General features: G+C 44.7%; 1 protein-coding gene across 1 annotated transcript in view; it reads left to right on the top strand.

Annotated features, from left to right (window-relative positions):
* Window positions 1-661: 661 nt before the first annotated feature.
* Window positions 662-20157, top strand: part of abl2 (c-abl oncogene 2, non-receptor tyrosine kinase) — a 35163-nt gene continuing 15667 nt past the window's right edge. The window contains 4 exon segments of the mRNA XM_038794656.1: window positions 662-874; window positions 2630-2800; window positions 8103-8398; window positions 19465-19737. Coding sequence (XP_038650584.1) covers window positions 751-874; window positions 2630-2800; window positions 8103-8398; window positions 19465-19737 — 864 coding nt within the window. The 5' untranslated portion in view covers window positions 662-750.

The following is a 20157-nucleotide window of genomic DNA, read 5'->3' as shown; positions in this document are numbered from 1 at the left end:
TCTGTGCAAGTCACAAATACAGTTGAGTGTAACTATGAAGGTGGGGATGTTTTCAAAAAGTTAATTGCTGGAAATTAGAAGGAAATAAAGAGCTACAAATAAACATCAGGTTAATCAGTGTCTTTAAAAAGGAAAGAAAGCATCACTGTCAAGTGTTACCCTAACTGTACTTTTACTATTTTGGTGTTCGTTCCGATGAATGGTGTGTTCTACTGAAAATGAAACAAAAAGAAAGGTTGGAGAACAAAGCATCAGTGATTTCTAGAAAGCAAACGTGTGAAAGGGTTTTAAACAGAAAATGCTGGATAAACCCAACAGGCCTGGTAACATCTGTGAACAGAGACAGAGTCAACACTTCAGATCTAAATGATCCTCCTTCAGAACTGTTAATGTGTTATTGGTGTTAGAATTGTTAATGGTAGTTTGTAACCATTATAATGGAAAGATGTATTTCTGGAGTACATAATTATTTATTATTATATGACTGCCCACTGAGGAATGTTCTCAGTGATTAGGTAATTTGGCTAAGTGGAAGGTATCTGCGTTTTAAAAATTCAGTTGCGACATGTTCATTTTCTCACGTGGTGCAAACACTTCCTGATCCAGTGAATAATGTTCAACCAACCCACACATTCATTCCGTGGATTCTTTAGCATCTTGCATCCACAAATCTGTTGTCAAAATTTGGCTTCTGAATTATGAAAGTGGGTTTTTAGAACTTGAAGCAACTGAATTATTGACACAACAAAGATGAGCTCTGGAGCAGTTCTGCTGCCTTCGAGTAGTTTTGATGAAGACAGGCATGGGCTAATCTGTTCCTTCAGTGAGGATGTTTCTGAGTCTTTGCCCTTCGCTGCTGAATTCGATGTTGAAGGTAAAATATTAAACTCCTGCTAAAAAGACTGCAGTTTTCCATAATGCAGGAGTGTTGTAATGACTGGTTTTGGCACATTTATTTTCACTTAACTTAAAGTGTTAAATTAACAGGTGAATTAAAAAGAGGAGAATGGAGGGTAGAAAGTGGAGAAATCCATTGCAGTCATTTTGGTATTTAATGATCGACTTTGTTTTTCTTTGCAAAGCTGCATGTGCTATGTTGTGCATGTTAAAGTTAATATGATTGGTCGGTTTTGCTTTATGTCTGTTGAGGTATTGTCATAACTTGCTGAGATTGGGACAAGACCAGGTGTATAAACTAAAATGGGCTGATAAGCTCTATTAACTGTGACTCTATAATCGGGTGAACAGCAATGAAACACAGTGTCATTATTTTCACGACTTTGGTTATGATAAACTGATGTGTATAGATCAACCTTTCTGAATCTTGAACAGAGTTGGACATTTCAAAATAAAGTTTGTTGTAACGTCTTGAATCGAAAGGTTTTAATCATTTGTTATTTTAATTTTACTGTTGCACCATGTGTGTACCAATGTGTGTTGAAATGCTGACTGATTCTGCTTTTGACTTTTGAAAAAAAATTAGTCGTCTGTTTGAAATGCTAGCTGTTCAACTCCAATTCAGTTTCCCTATCTCTTTTCACGTTCTTGGCAGTCAAAGAGAAAACGTGGAGATAGATAGTTGCGTGTTTCAATGCCTTCCAGTAACCCATCTCTGTGATCTCATCCAAGAGGCTGAAAAGAGGCTACTTGCTTTTGTGTTCTTGGCAACAAGTGGTATATTCCTGATGATGTATCCGTGAAAAAATGTGAGGGGTTTCATACCCCATAATATGCATTCAAACTTCCCCAATAACAATCAACAGTTCTGAATTCTTGAGCACCAGTCAAGAAAAACCCATCATGGCTTTCTTGAAGGTGTAACTGATCCAGAAACACATTTAACCCTGTAAAGATATTTGTAGCTATTTTATGCTAGAATTAACATGTAGGTTTTGAATTAAATCTTTAGAAGTTGGCAATATTGAGTTTTTTAAGTGGAGTGATTTCAATGTCAAGGTTGCCTTCTGTTGTTGGAGATTGATTATCCCCCATATGTCACAATCTCGCAGCAGTTCTTTTCCCCAATCTTCCCAAGAAAGAATCTGCAGTACATTTAATATTGTATGTCAGATTGAGTGTGCATGGATCTCACAGTGCCAGAGAACCGTCACCAACACACTTTTTCTCTTATTGGTTGGAGTTTAGGAAACGTTTGTTTTTTTGCTGACATATCTTGCTATTGTTGGTCAATACTAAATTAGATAGAAAATGCTATTTACATGAACATTATGAATGCTTTTTCAGCGTGAAATAGGTAAATCTTATATAAATTTTAATATCAGGTTAGTGCCTTTACTGAGAGTTTGCAAATATTTTTGTTTTTAAGATTCCAGTTCTCCATCTCTTCTTCCACTCCCACCTCCCCATACAATCCACTCGTGCTGCAACAGTGTTCACAGCATCACAATGAGAATATTTATTCTAAAGCAGTGTGATTAGCCTGAGGCTCTTAATCAGATATGATTCATTTGGGCCTTAAAAATAACCTTGTAAAATGTTACATAGTATTTTTAACCAATTTTAACAAAATATGTGCTACTCTTTTGATGTCACTGCACTAAATGCTTTGATTAACTTTTAATTTCTGTTTTTGTTTATGTACTCTTGAACGCTCTAATCTCTCTTACAGAAGTTTTGCACCGTCCATTTGGTTCTGACATTGATTCGCAGACACTCAACGAAGCAGTGAGGTGGAGCTCAAAGGAGAACCTCCTAGGAGCTGCCGAAAGTGACCCTAATCTATTTGTTGCACTTTATGACTTTGTTGCGAGTGGTGACAACACACTAAGCATTACTAAAGGTAAGCAACTACATTTCTGCATTGACTGTTGCATGAGTAACCACATCTTGTTGAAGGAGTTTGACATTGACGCAAGGCGAGAATGTGCGCACTTAGTAATGCACCAGTGAAGGTTCGTTTGCAGCTGGTCTGAATGATCAGTGGATCAATAACAATTTGGATTAATCGAAGTGTCTTTAACGTGGTAAAGATATCCCAGTGAACTTTGCAGGAGCGAATTGGACAAAACAGTGGACTGAGCCATGCAAGAGATATTAGCACAGATGATTGAAGGCTCAGTAAAAGAGGAGGTTTTAAGGAATCAGTGAGAAGGACATTCCATCCGCTTGTATCAAGACATCAGGCAGACCTGACCAAGTGCCGGGCTGCATTTAACAGCGCCAAATCCGCCCTATACAAAGGCAAGGTGTAGTCTGCATGCTGTCCTTGCCAAGTTATGGGTCACATACCAGGGAAAAGAGTATTACTTTGACACTCCAGAGGAGGCCAACAAATTCTTCCAGAAGAATGGTCAGGGCAGGCAGTGATAGCGCACATGCGCCATAAATTGAGTTGCAAGAGCTGAAATGGGCAGGACACAAATGCGGACAGAGATGTAGTAGGGGGGGGGGGGGGGGGGGGGGGGGGTGGAATTTCGGACAGAAACAAAATTGCAGCAGAGGAAATTTTACCTGCTCGCCACATGGAAGGTAGTCCACCAGCTCCACCAGGGCTTTGACCAACATGGGGACAAAGCCAGCCACATGCTGGCAAAGCAGTTGAGAAAACAGGCAGCCGTGAAAGAGATAGCACAAGTTAGGGACAGAAATGGTAGGATGATAGCGGACCCAAGCAACGTCAATAAGGCCTTTACAACTTTTACCAAGGACTTTGCACCTCCAAGACCCTGGAGGAGGTCTTGGATAGAACAGTTCCTCGACAGACTAGATATGCCAGTGCTGGGGGAGGACAGGAAATGGGCTGTGGAAGCGCCGCTAGGGCTGGGTGAAATCATGGAGTGCATCAACTCCATGCAATGGGGTAAAGCGCCAGGACTAAATGGATTCCCAGTCGATTTTTTCAAAAAGTCTCAACAGTGCTGGCCCCGCACCTGTGGGAGATGTTCAGTGACTCACTGTCGATGTGGGCTCTGCCACCCAAGCTGGCACAGGCCTCGATCTCTTTGATCCCCAAGAAGGACAAAGACCCGACAGAGTATGGATCATACAGACTCAGCTCTCTCTTAAACACTGAGGTGAAAATCTTAGTGAAAGCACTGGCAAGGTGACTGGAGAGTTGCCTGCCAGAAGTGATTGCGGAATATCATACTGGGTTTGTTTGTCAAGGGCAGACAACTAACGGTGAACATCAGACTCCTGCTGAGCGTAATAATGACCCCATCTGGTGAGACGACACCAGAGGTGATCATCTCCATAGATGCTGAGAAAGCCTTCTATCCAGTAGAATGGAGGTGCTTGAACGGTTTGGATTCGGAACAAGGCTCACCATGTGGGTGAAGCCCCTGTACAGCGCTCCTGTGGCGAGTGTACGAATGAACGCAACCAGCTCAAAAGTACTCTTGGCTGCACAGGGTAACGAGGTAGGGGTGCCCACTATCCCTGCTCTTGTTTGCGCTGGCAGTTGAGTCGCTGACTTTCATCCTTAGATCAGCGGATTGTTGGACGGGCATCCAGAGAGGGGGCAGAGAGCACATAGTCTTGCTCTCTACGGATGACCTGCTGCTTCACGTGGCGAACCCCCTAACGAGTATGGGAAAGATAACTGAGCTCCTTACGGAGTTTGGCGCCTTCTCAGGTTAAAATTTCAACCTGGGGAAGAGCAACATCTTCCCGGTAAGCCCCTGAGAGGCGGGGGAGGGTGAAGCAGGAGGAATTCCCATTCAAAGTAACCCAAACCAAGTTCAGGTACCTAGGATCCAAGTGGAACCTCTCCGCCTGGTGGAGGAGGTGAGGATGGACCTGGCGGATGGGTGTAGATGATCAAAATAAACGTGCTGCCTAGGTTCCTTTTCGTATTCAGATGGCTCCTGATCTTCCCCAAATCCTTCTTCACCAGGGTCGGCAAGTTAATCATCGTCTTTGTCTAGAGGGGAATGTTCCTGCGATACGTAAGGCTGTGTACTTAACCCCCGACTGTACTGATATACACACACGACTGTGTGGCAAAATTCAGCTGCAACTCCATCGACAAGTTTGCTGATGACACGACCATAGTCTGTTGGACCTCAAACAATGATGAGTCAGAGTACAAGTGGTAGATAGAGAACTGAGTGGCATGGTGCAACTACAACAATCTCTCCCTCTGTCAGCAAAACTAAGGAGCTGGTCACTGACTTCAGAAAACAAAGTGTTGTGCACCCCTGTCTGCATTAATGATGCCGAGGTGGAGATGGTTGTCAGGTTCAAATTCCTAGGTGTACACATTGCTAACAATCTGTCCTGGTCTCCCCACGTCGCTGCTCCGACCAAGAAAGCACAACAGTGCCTAAAACTGCTCAGGAAACTAAGGAAATTCGGCATGCCCACATTGACTCTCAGCAATTTTTACAGATGCACCATAGAAGATATCCTATCTGACTGTATCACTGCTTGGTTTGGGACCTGCTCGACCCAAGACCGTAAGAAACTACAGAGTCGTGAACACAGCCCAGTCCACCACGTGAACCCCCCTCCCATCCATTGACTCTCTCTACACCCCCTGCTGCCTTAGGAAAGTGGGCAGCATTAATCAAAGACCCTTCCCACCTGGGTTATTCTCTCTTCCAACCTCTTCCATCGGGCAGAAGATACACAAGTCTGAGAACACGCACTAACAGAATCAAAAACAGCTCCCTGCTGTTGCAGACTCCTGAATGACCCTTATGGACTGCTCTACGATCTCCTCTTGTTGTAGCACTATACTATGTATGCTTCACCCGATGCCTATATCTGTGTATTCACATTGTGTATTTATCGTATGTCCTATGTTTTACATGTATGGAATAATCTGCCTGAACTGTACGCAGAATACTTTTCACTGCACCTTGGCGCAAGTGATAAATCTAAATCTAAGTCAGTTTTACAACAAGTGCGGCACATGGGATGCCTGGCCAACAAGGAATGGGTGAGCGGATGTCTAAGGGAGCCAGAGGTGGATGCCAGCCGACCTTCGTGACCCACGCCAGCCGACCTTTGCGACCCGCCATTTTCGCTTAGCTTGTTTGCTGCTGATAAAATGGAGGAATCGCAATCACGCCCAAAGCGCGTGATGTAGACTTTCGGGAGCTTGGCGTTCTCTTTGGCTCCCTTCAGGCAGGTTGATTACATTGCATTTTTTAAAAATCTTCTCCTGCGTCTCCGATTATGCAAATTTGCGTGTAACTGCCGCAGCAGCCGGCTTTAAACATATTTTTAAAAGTGGCCGCATCGTGTATGCGGAATAACATTTTGAAGATTGCAAACATATTACAACAGGGCAGTTTGGTGTTTTGGCCCAGGCATTTTCAAAGTCGGTGTCGCGACCCGCGGGTGGGTCGTGGGCGGGTGTCGGGAGGGTTGCGGAGCCGTCCGTCGTTGCGCAATTCCGCGTGGAACAGCTGCAGCAGCCAGCTTCTAACAATGCTGGCTGCGAGCGGCCTTCAAAATGACGGCTGTGACCATATAAAAAAAAATGCAAAGATCACCTTTGCCCTGATAACAATATTATTATTTTTTAAAAAATAAATTTAGAGTATCCAATTATTTTTTCCAATTAAGGGGCAATATAGAGTGGCCAATCCACCTACCCTGCACATCTTTGGGTTGTGGGGGTGAAACCCACGCAGACACGGGGAGAATGTGCAAACTCCACACAGACAGTGACCCAGAGCCGGGATCGAACCTGGGAACCTCGGCGCCGTGAGGCTGCAGGGCTAACTCACTGCGCCACCGTGCTGCCCTCCCTGATAACAATATTGAAAGTTCACACAAAATTTGTGACATGCCAGATAACCTGCTGTGAATGTCGCAAATCTGAAATAAAAACAGAAAATGCGAGGAAGTGTTCAGCTGGTTGGCAGAATCTATCGAGAGAACGAACTGCTAAACATTACAGGTCAATGACCTTTCGCCCGAATTGAAAAATGTTCAAGATGTAACAGGCTTTGAGCAAGTGGAAAATCTGTGATTGGGTGGGAACAGGAGGAAAGGGATCATGTTGCAAGCAATAGCTATTAAAAGGACAAATGAAGAAACAAAAGATGAGGACCTGGGTTCGATCCCGGCTAACTGTGTGGAATTTGCACATTCTTCTTGTACCTGCAATAGTGTTTCATCACCTGCATGGGTGGCATCAGAGCCATTTCCCAGATTTTCTCCATTAATTGGTTTGAGGCATTCTTATTTTTAGCTTCTCCCAGGAGGCTGAATGACTGGTGAATAGAATCATGGAATCTCTACAGTGTAGAAGGAGGGCATTCAGCCCATCAGGTCTGCACCAAACCTTTGAAAGAGCACCCTACCTAGGCCCCATCCTATCCGCATAACCCAGTATCCGACCTAACCTTTTGAACATGAAGGGACAATTTAGCATGCGAATCCACCTAACTGAAATGAAATGGAAACTGCTTATTGGCATAAGTAGGCTTCAAATGAAGTAACTGTGAAAAGCCCCTAGTAGCCACATTTTGGCGCCTGTTCGGGGAGGATAGTACAGGAATTGAATAGTGTTTCTGCTGCCTTAGTCTGCTTTCAAAGCCAGCGATTTAGCCCTGCGCTAAATGGCCAACTACCCTCAACATGATTTGCAGTAATTGTGCGTGGAACAACTTTGGACTATGAGAGGAAACCGGAGCACCCGGAGGAAACCCACGCAGACATAGGAAGAATGTGAAAACTCCACAGAGTCACCCGAGGCCAGAACAGAACCAGGACTCTGTGCTGTGAGGCATCAGTGCTAACCACTGTGCCATTGTGCCACCCTTATGGCCAATTCACCTACCCTGCACACCGTTTTGTTACAGGGGTGAGACCCATGCAGACATGGGGAGAATGTGCAAACTCCACACGGTCAGTGACCGGGGGCCAGGATCGAACCTGGGTCCTCGACGCTGTGAGGCTGGAAGAGAGCAATAAATAGGGTTGATGATCTGCGGAAGTTACAGGTTGGCACGTTTGAAAAGACTACTCCAGCTTTTAGTCTTCTGCCTTTCAATTTCATATTTGTATCACAAGATTGGAGTTAATTTCATTCCCTGACTTGGGATGCATTGAGCAGCAAAGAAAAAAATTCGTAATGTTTTGTAAATTCATCGCAATTTCTGACTAGGGTTCTGTTCCTTCAACAGGTGAAAAGCTACGTGTGCTGTGTTATAATCAGAACGGCGAATGGTGTGAGGTGCGCTCAAAGAACGGGCAGGGATGGGTCCCCAGCAATTATATTACACCTGTAAATAGCCTGGAAAAGCACTCCTGGTACCATGGCCCTGTCTCCCGCAGTGCAGCTGAGTACCTGCTTAGCAGCCTCATCAATGGCAGCTTTCTTGTGCGAGAAAGTGAGAGCAGTCCGGGACAACTATCAATATCCCTCCGCTACGAAGGTCGAGTTTACCACTACAGAATCAACACTACACATGATGCCAAGGTAAATCGTGAAACTCTCATGTCTGCACCTCCTCTCTGCTTTATTTTGTAGGTTTTCTCTCTACAGGCAATCAACCAACCCTACCAATCTGAAAATGGTAAAGTTAAAATACTGGTTTGCATAGAGAGTGTCTTTGGAAGGTTTTGTTGAACACACAAAATTAAATGACCAGCTTTTTTATTTTGAGCAGTTGTAGTCTTTAGTGCTAGCCTCAAAAATTATTGCTTTTTGGTCAACTCTTGTATGCTGAGAATGTTGAGAATGTTTCCATGTTTCTTTAAGTTTTTTAAATCATGCCTCCACTGAAACAAAGGTGGATCAGATTACTGAAGAAACCTTTATTATACAAATCAAAGCAAGAGGCAGGTGGGTAGTGACGATGCAGTAGCGTTCAAATAGCAAAATACAGGCACTCCCCAAGTATTAACTGTATGTGTGCATTCGCAAAGTCAAGTAATCTGTTGCTGTTTGTAATTTGTAATTAATGCAACATTTATTTTAGATTCCCACCTTAATTGGCTTTTGGCAAAAACTGTAGTTGATGTGGAAATTGTTTAGTCTATATGACAGGCAGTTTATTTCAGTCATTCCTCCTTAAACTGATCAGTCTTAAATTGATGAACCAGTTTTACATCAAAACCACTGCTCATTTACATTTTTACATGTCCCATTCTTTGAAATTCACAAAGCGACTATTTTCCAGGTGCCCCATTTTGGCAGCGGTGGAAGCGGTTTGGATTGGCTCGGAATTGTGCAACAGTTAACGTTCCAAACCGGGGACAGAATTTCTGTGCAATACTTGCAGATAGGCAAGAGCATGATGCAGATTTGTTCACTGCCTGCCTCCACTTTGATATTGCAGATGCTGAAAATCGGAAATAAAAACAAAAATGCTGCAAGTACTCTTGTGCACTTGTCTCAGAACTCTCCTAAATAGCTATGAAACATAATCGGGTATTCTTGATTTTCAGCCATGCAGTTGTGGATGTCCACCCTGGAGAACTAGTGAATTAAATGAAATGAAATGAAAATCGTTTACTGTCACGAGTAGGCTTCAATGAAGTTACAGTGAAGAGCCCCTAGTCGCCACATTCCGGCGCTTATTCAGGGAGGTTGGTACGGGAATTGAACCGTGCTGCTGGCCTGCCTTGGTCTGCTTTAAAAGCCAGCGATTTAGCCCACTGTGCAAATGTTAAATCTATTTTGCTGGGCCACGTAGATAGAAGGAAGTGAGCACCACGAACTGAAGGGACCTGAGGCAGGCATCCAGAAGGAGATCCAATCCAATTTTCACAGCTTTCGTAGTTATGGAAATGACTGAGTGTCATTACTTTGCTGTATTAAAGTAAAAAAGGACTTTGCAGACAGATGGTATCATTGTGATGTGTACACGTGTTCTACCCAGATACCTTTGCTCATGGGAGTCAGCTGCTACAGCAAGCTTTCACACAGTCAATTACTGGCGTCATTTGTGGATCCTGTGGTAATTGGTAAACTACATAATCACTCCTTAAAAATTGCAGTAAATCGCGGCTAGGGAGATTGGTGGAGTGAAGGATAGGGGTGGGAATGTGGTGCGGAATGGGGTCTTCAGAGACTCCTACTGGGAACTGTACCGGTTGGAGCCACCGGTTTTGGGGGGGGGGGGGGGGGGGGGGGGGGGGGGGTGGAATGGAGAGCTTTTTGAACAGGCTGCGATTTCCAAGGGTGCAGGAGGAGCAGGTGGAGGGACTGGGGGCGCCGATCGAGTTGAAGGAGCTGGTTAGAGGGATTGGCCACATGCAGTCGGGGAAGGCGCCGGGACCGGATGTGTTCCCGATTGAATTTTATAAAAAATATGCGGACCTGTTGGGCCCCCTGTTGGTTCGGACCTTTAACGAGGCATGGGAGGGGGGAGTTTTGCCCCCGACGATGTCACGGGCGATGATTTCCCTGATCCTGAAGCGAGATAAGGACCCCCTGTAGTGTGGATCATATAGGCCAGTTTCACTGTTTAACGTGGACGCCAAGTTGCTGGCAAAGATCCTGGCCACTAGAGTAGAGGACTGTGCGCCGGGGGTGATGCATGAAGATCAGACGGGTTTTGTGAAGGGGAGGCAGCTGAACACTAACGTGCGACGGCTGCTAAATGTGATAATGATGCCGGCGGCAGAAGGAGAGGCGGAGATTGTGGTGGCATTAGATGCGGAGAAGGCCTTTGATAGGGTTGAGTGGGGGTACTTGTGGGAGGTGTTAGAGAGGTTTGGGTTGGGGAGGGGTTTATTAAATGGGTGAGGTTGCTGTACGAGGCCCCGATGGCGAGTGTAGCGACAAATGGGAGGAGGTCCGAGTGCTTCAGGCTCTACCGTGGGATGAGGCAGGGGTGCCCCCTGTCCCCCTTGCTTTTTGCGTTGGCAATTGAGCCTCTGGCCATGGCGCTAAGGGAGTCGGGGAAGTGGAGGGGCCTGGTGCGGGGTGGGGAGGAGCACCGAGTGTCACTTTATGCAGATGACTTGTTGCTGTATGTAGCAGACCCGGTAGGAGGAATGCAGGAGGTGATGGAGATTGTTGCTGAGTTTGGGAGTTTCTCGGGCTACAAGTTGAACCTGGGCAAGAGCGAGCTGTTTGTTGTACACCCGGGTGATCAGGAGGAGGGGATTGGTAGGCTCCCGCTAAAACGGTCAGTGAGCAGTTTTAGGTGCCTGGGGTTCAGGTGGCTAGGAGTTGAGGGACTTTGCATAAGCTTAATTTTACTAGGTTGGTGGAGCAGACGGAGGAGGAGTTCAAAAGGTGGGACATGCTGCTGCTGTCGTTGGCAGGTAGAGTACAGTCCGTTAAAATGACGGTGCTCCCGAGGTTTTTGTTTTTGTTCCAGTGCCTCCCCATCCTTATTCCGAGGGCCTTTTTAGGAGGGTGAACAGCAGCATCACGGGATTTGTTTGGGCGCATGGGACTCCGAGGGTGAGGAGGGTCTTTTTGGAGCGGGGCAGGGATGGAGGGGGGCTGGCGCTGCCCAACCTCTCTGGGTACTATTGGGCGGCTAATGTCTCGATGGTACGCAAGAGGGTAATGGATGGAGATGGCGTCCTGCGGAGGCACGAGCCTGAAGGCACTGGTAACGGCGCCGTTGCCGCTCCCTCCAATGAGGTACACCACGAGCCCGATGGTGGCGGCTACCCTCAAGATTTGGGGGCAGTGGCGACGACACGGGGGAAGTGGGGGGCTCGGTGGACGCCCCGCTGCGCGGGAATCACCGGTTTGTCCCAGGGAACATTGATGGCGGGTTCCTGGGGTGGCACAGGGCGGGCATAAGGAAGTTGGGAGACTTATTCATTGACGGGAGGTTTGCGAGCCTGGGTGAGCTGGAGGAGAAGTTTGAGCTCCCCCCAGGGAATATGTTCAGGTACCTTCAGGTCAAGGCATTTGCTAGGTGGCAGGTGGAGGGGTTCCCTTTGCTGCCCCCGCGAGGGGTAAGGGATAGGGTGCTTTCGGGGGTGTGGGTCGGGGATGGGAAGGTGTCTGACATCTACCAGGTGATGCAGGAGGTGGAGGAGGCGTTGGTAGAGGAGCTGAAGGCTAAGTGGGAAGTGGAGCTGGGGGAGCAGATTGAGGAGGGGACATGGGCGAACGTCCTGGAGAGGGTGGACTCCTCCTCTTTATGTGCGAGCCTTAGCCTCATCCAGTTCAAGGTACTGCACAGGGCTCATATATCCGGGATGAGGATGAGCAGGTTTTTTGGGTGGTGAGGACAGGTGCGTTAGGTGTTCGGGGAGCCCAGCGAACCATGCCCATTTGTTTTGGGCATGCCCGGCACTGGGGGAATTCTGGCAGGGGGTGGCGAGGACGGTGTCGAGGGTGGTAGGGTCCAGGGTCAAGCCAGGCTGGGGACTCGCGATATTTGGGGTTGGGGTGGAGCCGGGAGTGCAGGAGGCGAAAGAGGCCTTGTTCATGTTAATTTAATTTATTTTTAATTTATTTTGTTATTCATCGGGTTTGTGGGGAGGGGGGGGCTCGTTATATGCGTTGTTACTGGTCCGGGGGGTGTTTATTATTGTTATTATTATTGTTTTGTTATACATTTTTCAAAAATTTCAATAAAAACTATTTTTTTTAAAAAATTGCAGTAAATCAGTACACAATTATTGATGAGCATGCAGTGATCTGCTTAATGAGGCAAATGTTGGACATCAATTTCCACATAGTGTGTGATCTAATCGCAAATGTTAGCACGACTGCTGTTACGATAATGAGTTGTGCATTCCAGCCCTAATCTAGAATATAACCAATGCAATCTCGGATATTTCAGAGTAGCACAAAAGGAATTCTATAATATTCGAGATGCCATTTTTGAGGCATGATGTTAAAATTGTCGGATTTGTCCATAACTTTTCCACATTTGAACAGCAAGAGAGTTCTCACAAATTCTGCCAGCAGTTGTTCCTCAACCAACATTGCAAAAAGATGCCTATGGGATCTTACTGTTTGCTGTATTGTCTCCAACGCAGCATTTCAGGTTAGATCATTGGCTGTGAAGTGCTTTCGAATATGCTAAAGATATGAATGAAATGAACAGCTTCATCTCCATGAAAATACAGTTTTAAAACTGAAAGCACAGGATAAACTCGGGTCTGGCAAGACCTGTGGGCAGAGAAACAGCTAAATTTCAAGTCGGATGAGCGAAGAGGGGTAGAAGTGTGATGGATTATGCAGTTGTGGAGGGGAGGGGTGGGGGAGAACGTGTAACAGAATAGAAGTTCCGGGATAGGTGGCAGCTAAGGAGAGATTGACAAAGATGACATGGACACAAGACAAAGGGGAGCGTTAATGGTAGCATTAAAGACTAAAGAAAATGCTGAAATTGGAATATAAGTAAAATAACAGAATGTGGTGAGTAGGAGAACAAAGGTCAATGCTTAGTGAAAGCAAAACTAAAGAAAAGTGACAGGTGATCCTGTGGGGGAGGGGCGGGCAGGTTGCATTGGGACAAGCCAAAAGGGCTGAGGTCGACAAATTTTTCATCAGTAAGGGAATCGAGGGTTACGGGGATGAAGTGCGAAAGTGAGTTGATTATCATATCAGATCAGTCATGATCTCATAGAATGGCGGAGCAGACTCGCAATGGCCTACTTGTGCTTCTGCATCTTTATATGGTCTGAAAAACCTGGCAGTCAAGGTGGGGGAGAATGTTCATAGTCTCAAGCTATTTCCAGGAATGCCTACGTTGAAGAAGTACTGCTCTTTTTGACAGGATTTCCTTTTGTCATGTTGAGAGTCATACAGAGTTGAAACACTAACTCTGTTTCTCTGTCCACAGATGTTGCCAGACCTGCTGAGTTTATATAATATTTACTGTTTTTATTTCAGATTTTCAGCATCCTCAGTGTATTTTTTATTTTCGCATTTCAAACTTGACATTTAATTTCTATTTATCTTTTGTGTTGCACACCGCAACTCATTCTCCTTGCAGCAGACAGAACAGATTGTGCTGCATGTCATTACTTCCTGTGATCATGCACAGTCTCACTTTTGAGAAAGCATTTAATGACCAGCAATGTTTACAAAGGAGTTTACAAACAAACTTAATGGTTGTTCTCCGTTCTCATTTTTACTTGAATTAAGTCTACTGGTACCAATTGAGTACCAGCATTTAGAAAAGTGAAGGAAACATTATGCCTTAATAATCTTCAATGTCTTTTCAAATTTCAAAATATTGCCATGGCCTAAATAGAAGCTGTTCAATCTTTGCATCCAACCAGGGGGAAACAAGTTAATATAGTTTGCCATTATGGGAAAATCATCTCTAGGTTTAGTGTCAGTTTTAATCGATTAATCTGCTTTAAATTGAAAAGACCTTCCTTCCAACACAGGGACAGATGTGCAGATGTTTGCTGATGTTCACCATTCGTGATGACTCAGATAGTGAAGCAGTGCACGTGCAAATGCAGCAAGACCTGAACAATGTACAGGCCTGCGCTCACAATTGGCAAGCAACAGTTGCGCCACATAAATCACCATCTCCAATAAGAGAGAATCAAACCATCTGTCTCCTTGACATTCGATGGTATTACCATCACTGAATTCTCCTGCAGTCAACATCCTGGAGGTTGCCATTGACCAGAAACTGAACTGGACTAGCCATATCAATACTGTGGCTACAAGAACAGGTCAGACAAATCCTGTCCACCACCAATAAGGCACAAGTTAGAAGTATAATGGAATACTCCTACTTGCCTGGATGAGTGCAGCTGCAACAACACTCAAGAAACTCAACACCATTCCCATTTATTTGCTGCTATACTTATATCAGTGGTATGAGCAGTTATACGCATGGGATAGAGCATATTCAGTCATGCAGAACTGAAAGACACTACAGTTGTGTTTGACAGAAAGAGCATGGGCTGTACAAAAATCCTATTTCCATACAATTTGCTGATGTAGTGTAGCCATAATGACGTCACTTGAATTCATATCCTGTTGTTACTGTATTGCTACTGTGTTAGTTGTACCAATGCAGATTGGATTTGTTGCATTAGCCTGATCCAAAATTCTTGAATCTCTTGAGATAGTTTTGTTTGTGACTTACTACATAGAATCACAAGATAGTTCAGCACAGAAGGAGCCATTCGGCATTCCATGTCAGCTTTCTGTTCAAGAGCAACTGTTCGTCCCACTCGCTTGTCGTTTCCTTGTAGCCCTGCAATCTTTTTCTCTTCAGTTAATAATCCCTTTTAAAAGTCATGATTGAATCTGTCTTCACTGCGCACTCAAGCTGTGCATTCCAGAGCCTTGCTGCATAAAAATGGCTTTTCTTCAAAAAACAAACAAACTCAACCCCATCCAAAACCAAGCACCCTGCTTAATTGGCATCCTTTCACAAATATTCACTCACTTCACCACCAGTACACAGTAGCAGCATTGTATACCATCTACAATTCATTTTCAAACCCAGTGTTGCGAACCACAGGTGGGTTCCTGGCAGGTGTCTGAAGGGTCACGGGGCCATGCGTTGCGGTGTCACTGATAGCGGAGCCATGGTAATAATCTTTATTATTGTCACAAGTAGGCTTACATTAACACTGCCGTTCCCGATCATGGGAAGCAGTGGCCAACGGCACGACTTTCAGAATGTCAGCTGTTCTGTGCTGGGAGCCCAGCGGGGTACAACTCCTCCTCCTGATGTCAGTGCACTGATCCAGGAGCAGGTTTTTTTAAAAACATCACTGGAGTCTTTCTGCCTGGAGCAGTGGCAGAGAGCATGTTGCACGCACGTGACATCATGTGTTCTGGGCGCGAGAGAGATTTCTCCATTTTGTGGCTGCCAGCAGTGCTGGTGTGAGCTCCAGTCCCTCTGGTGAACAAGCTTTGAAGAAGAAGCTGAAAACGTGAACAAAGCAGCATAAAGATTATTATTTGAGGTATGGATTGTTAATTATGCAAATCAGCATTCAAAGTTCATGTGTGTTATATGCAGAGAAGCACTGACAAAAGAGAGATTAAAACACACAAAATTTCAAAGGCATTATAATATTTAGCATGGCGAGTTCGAGGACAAACCTCTTGAATTTTTTCAATGGAAGCAGTGAGATCTTAACTCATCAGCTGAAGTTCTTAGCAGAAATATAACACTGAATAACAAAGCAAGTGAGATTGTGAGGGCCAAGCAGGCTCACCTGTCACATTAGCGGCATGCAAAAATGGTGGATCGCAATGGTTGGCCGGTGTGGGTTGTGAAGGTCAGCAGGTGTGGGTCGTGAAGGCTGGCTGATTTGGGTTGCGAAGGATGGCCGGCAACAAGCTTGAAATACACTTACCTACAGGATGCACTGCAGGAATTCACCAAAGCTTCTTAGGCAGCACCTTCCAAACCCATGACCACTACCATCTAGAAGGACAAAGGCAGCACATATATGGGAACACCGCCACCTGTAGGTTCCCCCCCCAAGTGTTCTCAGAGCTGAATTGGAAATATATGTCATTCCTTCACTGCGCTGAGTCAAGCTCCTGGAACTTCCTCCCTAAAAGCACAGTGGGTGCACCTGCACCACATAGACTGCAGCGTTTCAGGAAGGCAGCTCACCGTCACCTTCTCAAGGAATGGGCAACAAATGCTGGCACAGCCAATGAAGCGCACAAAACATAAAAATGAATAAAGATCTATTTAAATCCTTCTGAAGACGTATAAAGTTGGCAGAAAAAAAACAAGCCTGAGGAGTGGCAGCATTTTTGAATTTAACAAAAGAGAACAAAAAAATGTGATCGGTGGTGAATGTGGAGTATGAGAGTAAAATTGCAGGGAACTTAGAAACTGACCATAAGTTTCTGCAAATATGTGAAAAGTAGATTGGTAAAGACAAATGTAGGTCCCTTACAGTCATAAACCAGGGAAATTATAATGGGGAACAAGGCAACGGCAGAAGAATTGAACACCTACTTTGGTTCTGTCTTCACAAATAACCTACCAGAAATGTGAGATAACCAAGGGTCTAATGAGAAGGTGGAATTGAAGTAAATCAGTATTATCAAGAAAATGGTGCGGGAAATTACAGGCTGACAAATCACCATGGCCTGGTGATCAACATCCCAGAGTATTAAAGGAAATGGGCCCTACAAATAGTAAATGCATACGTGGTCATCTTCCAAAATTCTCTCGACTCTGGAGCAGTTCCTACAGATTAGACGGTGGTAAAAGTGACCCTATTATTTAAGAAGGAAAGAAAAGAGAGGGGGGAGGGAAGGAGGAGGAGAGTTGGGGGGGTGGAGGATACACAAGGAAATCGAGAGGGACAAGGGACTAAAACTGGAGATAGATATCTGTAAATACGTGCCCGGGCCAAACTGGAACAGCAGCAAAAGGTATGCTCGGTGGGGGGAGACACGAAGGAAAACAATGGAATGTAAAGGACAAAGGCATCCTTCCAGGGCAGCACGGTAGCATTGTGGATAGCACAATCGCTTCGCAGCTCCAGGGTCCCAGGTTCGATTCCGCCTTGGGTCACTGTCTGTGCGGAGTCTGCATATCCTCCCCGTGTGTGCTTGGGTTTCCTCCGGGTGCTCCGGTTTCCTCCCACAGTCCAAAGATGTGCAGGTTAGGTGGATTGACCATGATAAATTGCCCTTAGTGTCCAAAATTGCCCTTAGTGTTGGGTGGGGTTACTGGGTTATGGGGATAGGGTGGAGGTGTTGACCTTGGGTAGGGTGCTCTTTCCAAGAGCCGGTGCAGACTCGATGGGCTGAACGGCCTCCTTCTGCACTGTAAATTCTATGTAATCTATGTAAACATCTGTGCTAACATCTGCCTGTCTTTTTTACCTCCTTTTATTTCTTGCTCTTTTTGAATGTTGTTTGGGATGATTTTCTTTTCTCTCTGGTCTGTGCGGTTATGTACAGTGTAACATATATCATCTGAGTTGTAAAATACAAAATATGAAAACCCAATAAAAACATTTTTTTAAAGTGTCTTTTTCTGAGAGGCAGGCAGTGACTAGTGAGTACTGCAGGGATCAGTGCTTGGACCCCAGCTGTTCACTAAATAAAAATTATCTGGATGAGGGAACCAAATGTAACATTTCCAAGTTTGCTGATGATAAAAACTGGGTGGAGATGATTTAGACAAGTTGAATGAGTGTGCAAACACCTAGCAAATGCAATGCAACTTGGCTAAAAGTGAAGTTATGCACCTCTGTGGAAAACAGAAAGGAAGAGTATTATCTAAATGGTGATATACTGGGAACTGTGGTTGTACAACGGGATCTTGTACACCAGTCAATGAAAGTGAAGAGCCAGGTGTAACAAGCAATTAGGAAGTCAAATGGTATGTTGGCCTGAGCGGATTTGAAGTGGAGATGTCATACTGCCTTGGTGAGACTGCACCCGGACCGGTATTATGTGCAGTTTTGGTCTCCCGAAGAAAGAATATATTTGCCATAGAGGGAGTGCAGCAGAAGTTCACTGAGCTGATACCAGAGTTGGTGGGACTGTCCTATGAGGAAGATTGAATTCAGTACAGTTTAGAAGGATGAGAGGAACATATAAATTGAAACATATAAAATTATAACCGGGTGGACAGATTAGATACAGGGCGAATGTTTTCTCTGGTTGGGGAATCTAGAACCAGGGGACACAGTCTCCAGATACGGGGTAGACCATTTAGGATTGAGATGAGGAGGAAAAATGTCTTCGTTCAAAGGTTAATGAACCCGTTAACTTCTCGATCACAGAAGGCTGTGGAGGCCGGGTCACTGAGTCTGTTCAAGAAAGAGATGGGTAATTTTTTAGATTTTAAAGGCATCAAGGGGTATGGAGAGAAAGCGGGAACATGACCTTGAGATCGAGGATCAGTCATGATCATATTGAATGGAGCAATAGGCTCGAAGGGTCAAATAGCTTACTTCTTCTAGTTTCTATGTAGTTTATTTGGTTAGAAGCAGTTCGCCATAGTCATAGTGGTCCAGGGACCGAGGATAATGCTCTAAGAGAGTTTAAAAAAAACTGATTTACAGCCCTACAGTACCAGCATCGACTTTCACCTCATTGGAAAAGTGTAGCACCCGAATGATTTATTCCGTTTTGATCTCTGCAAAACTCTAAATTAATGTTTCCCCTTCTCCTGAATTAACCACCATAGTAAAAACAGCATTTCTATGTGAAACAATACTTGTGCAAATGTGGAATGGTTTCTTAAATTGACAGTGATGATCGGTAATCTTTTTGTTTTCAAATGAAGATCATTAAAAATCCATGGATTGAGTGGTGGGGGGTGGTCATGAGTGGTTAGTTTTGTATTTTTAAGCGGACATACTCAAACTTTTGGAACCTTGCATGACAGTCGAAACTAATCTATTTTGAGATGCCGTGACCCTAAAAGTGCAGCCTCCCTGTGTTCATGCTTCCTGTTTTATTTAATCCGAGTATGCAATGCATAAAAACACATCAGGAACATCTTTAGATTTTGTCATTTGGTATCACACATGAAGCATCCATGTTTTGGGAAAACAATTTGTATTACAAAAATGCTGCAGCTTACCTTAACTACTTAGCTATTTGTGGAAAAAGCAGTCCCAGAAGTTAGACGTGTTTTCTTTTTTCAGGTGTATGTGACAGCAGAGAGCCGGTTTAACACTTTGGCAGAGCTTGTTCATCACCATTCCACTGTGGCCGATGGGCTGGTCACGACCCTGCACTACCCTGCTCCAAAATGCAACAAACCCACAGTTTACGGAGTCTCTCCCATACATGACAAGTGGGAGATGGAACGCACTGACATCACAATGAAACACAAGCTGGGCGGAGGGCAATACGGGGAGGTGTACGTTGGCGTCTGGAGGAAGTACAGCCTAACCGTTGCAGTAAAAACACTGAAGGTACATATTAGACTTATACCCTTCAAGAGTGAAATTTCACTAACAGAGGTGTGCTGGGCTGCAGATTTGTCAGGAGTAGTGTTGGAGGATTCAAAGTCAGGCACGATAAGGATGGGAGTTTTAGCAAGGTTGCTCATGTTTTGATTGGAAAATGTGTATGTTTCTGATCTTTCAAATTAAACCATAATGCAGAATATACGAAAAATAGTATTTAACTGTTTAGTTTCTTGGTTCTTTTTCAGTAGGATGTTTTTCTTGGACATGTCTGCTTTAATTGGCCAGGCTGTATCATCACGTTTATTGGATTGGATTTGTTTATTGTCACATGTACTGAGGAACAATGAAAAGTATTTTCCTGCGAGCAGCTCAACAGATCATTAAGTATATGAAAATAAAAGGAAATTTAAAAAAAACATAACA

Source organism: Scyliorhinus canicula, chromosome 4, assembly GCF_902713615.1.
Source record: "Scyliorhinus canicula chromosome 4, sScyCan1.1, whole genome shotgun sequence".
Lineage (NCBI taxonomy): Eukaryota > Metazoa > Chordata > Chondrichthyes > Carcharhiniformes > Scyliorhinidae > Scyliorhinus > Scyliorhinus canicula.
This window is presented reverse-complemented; position numbering and strand designations above follow the sequence as displayed.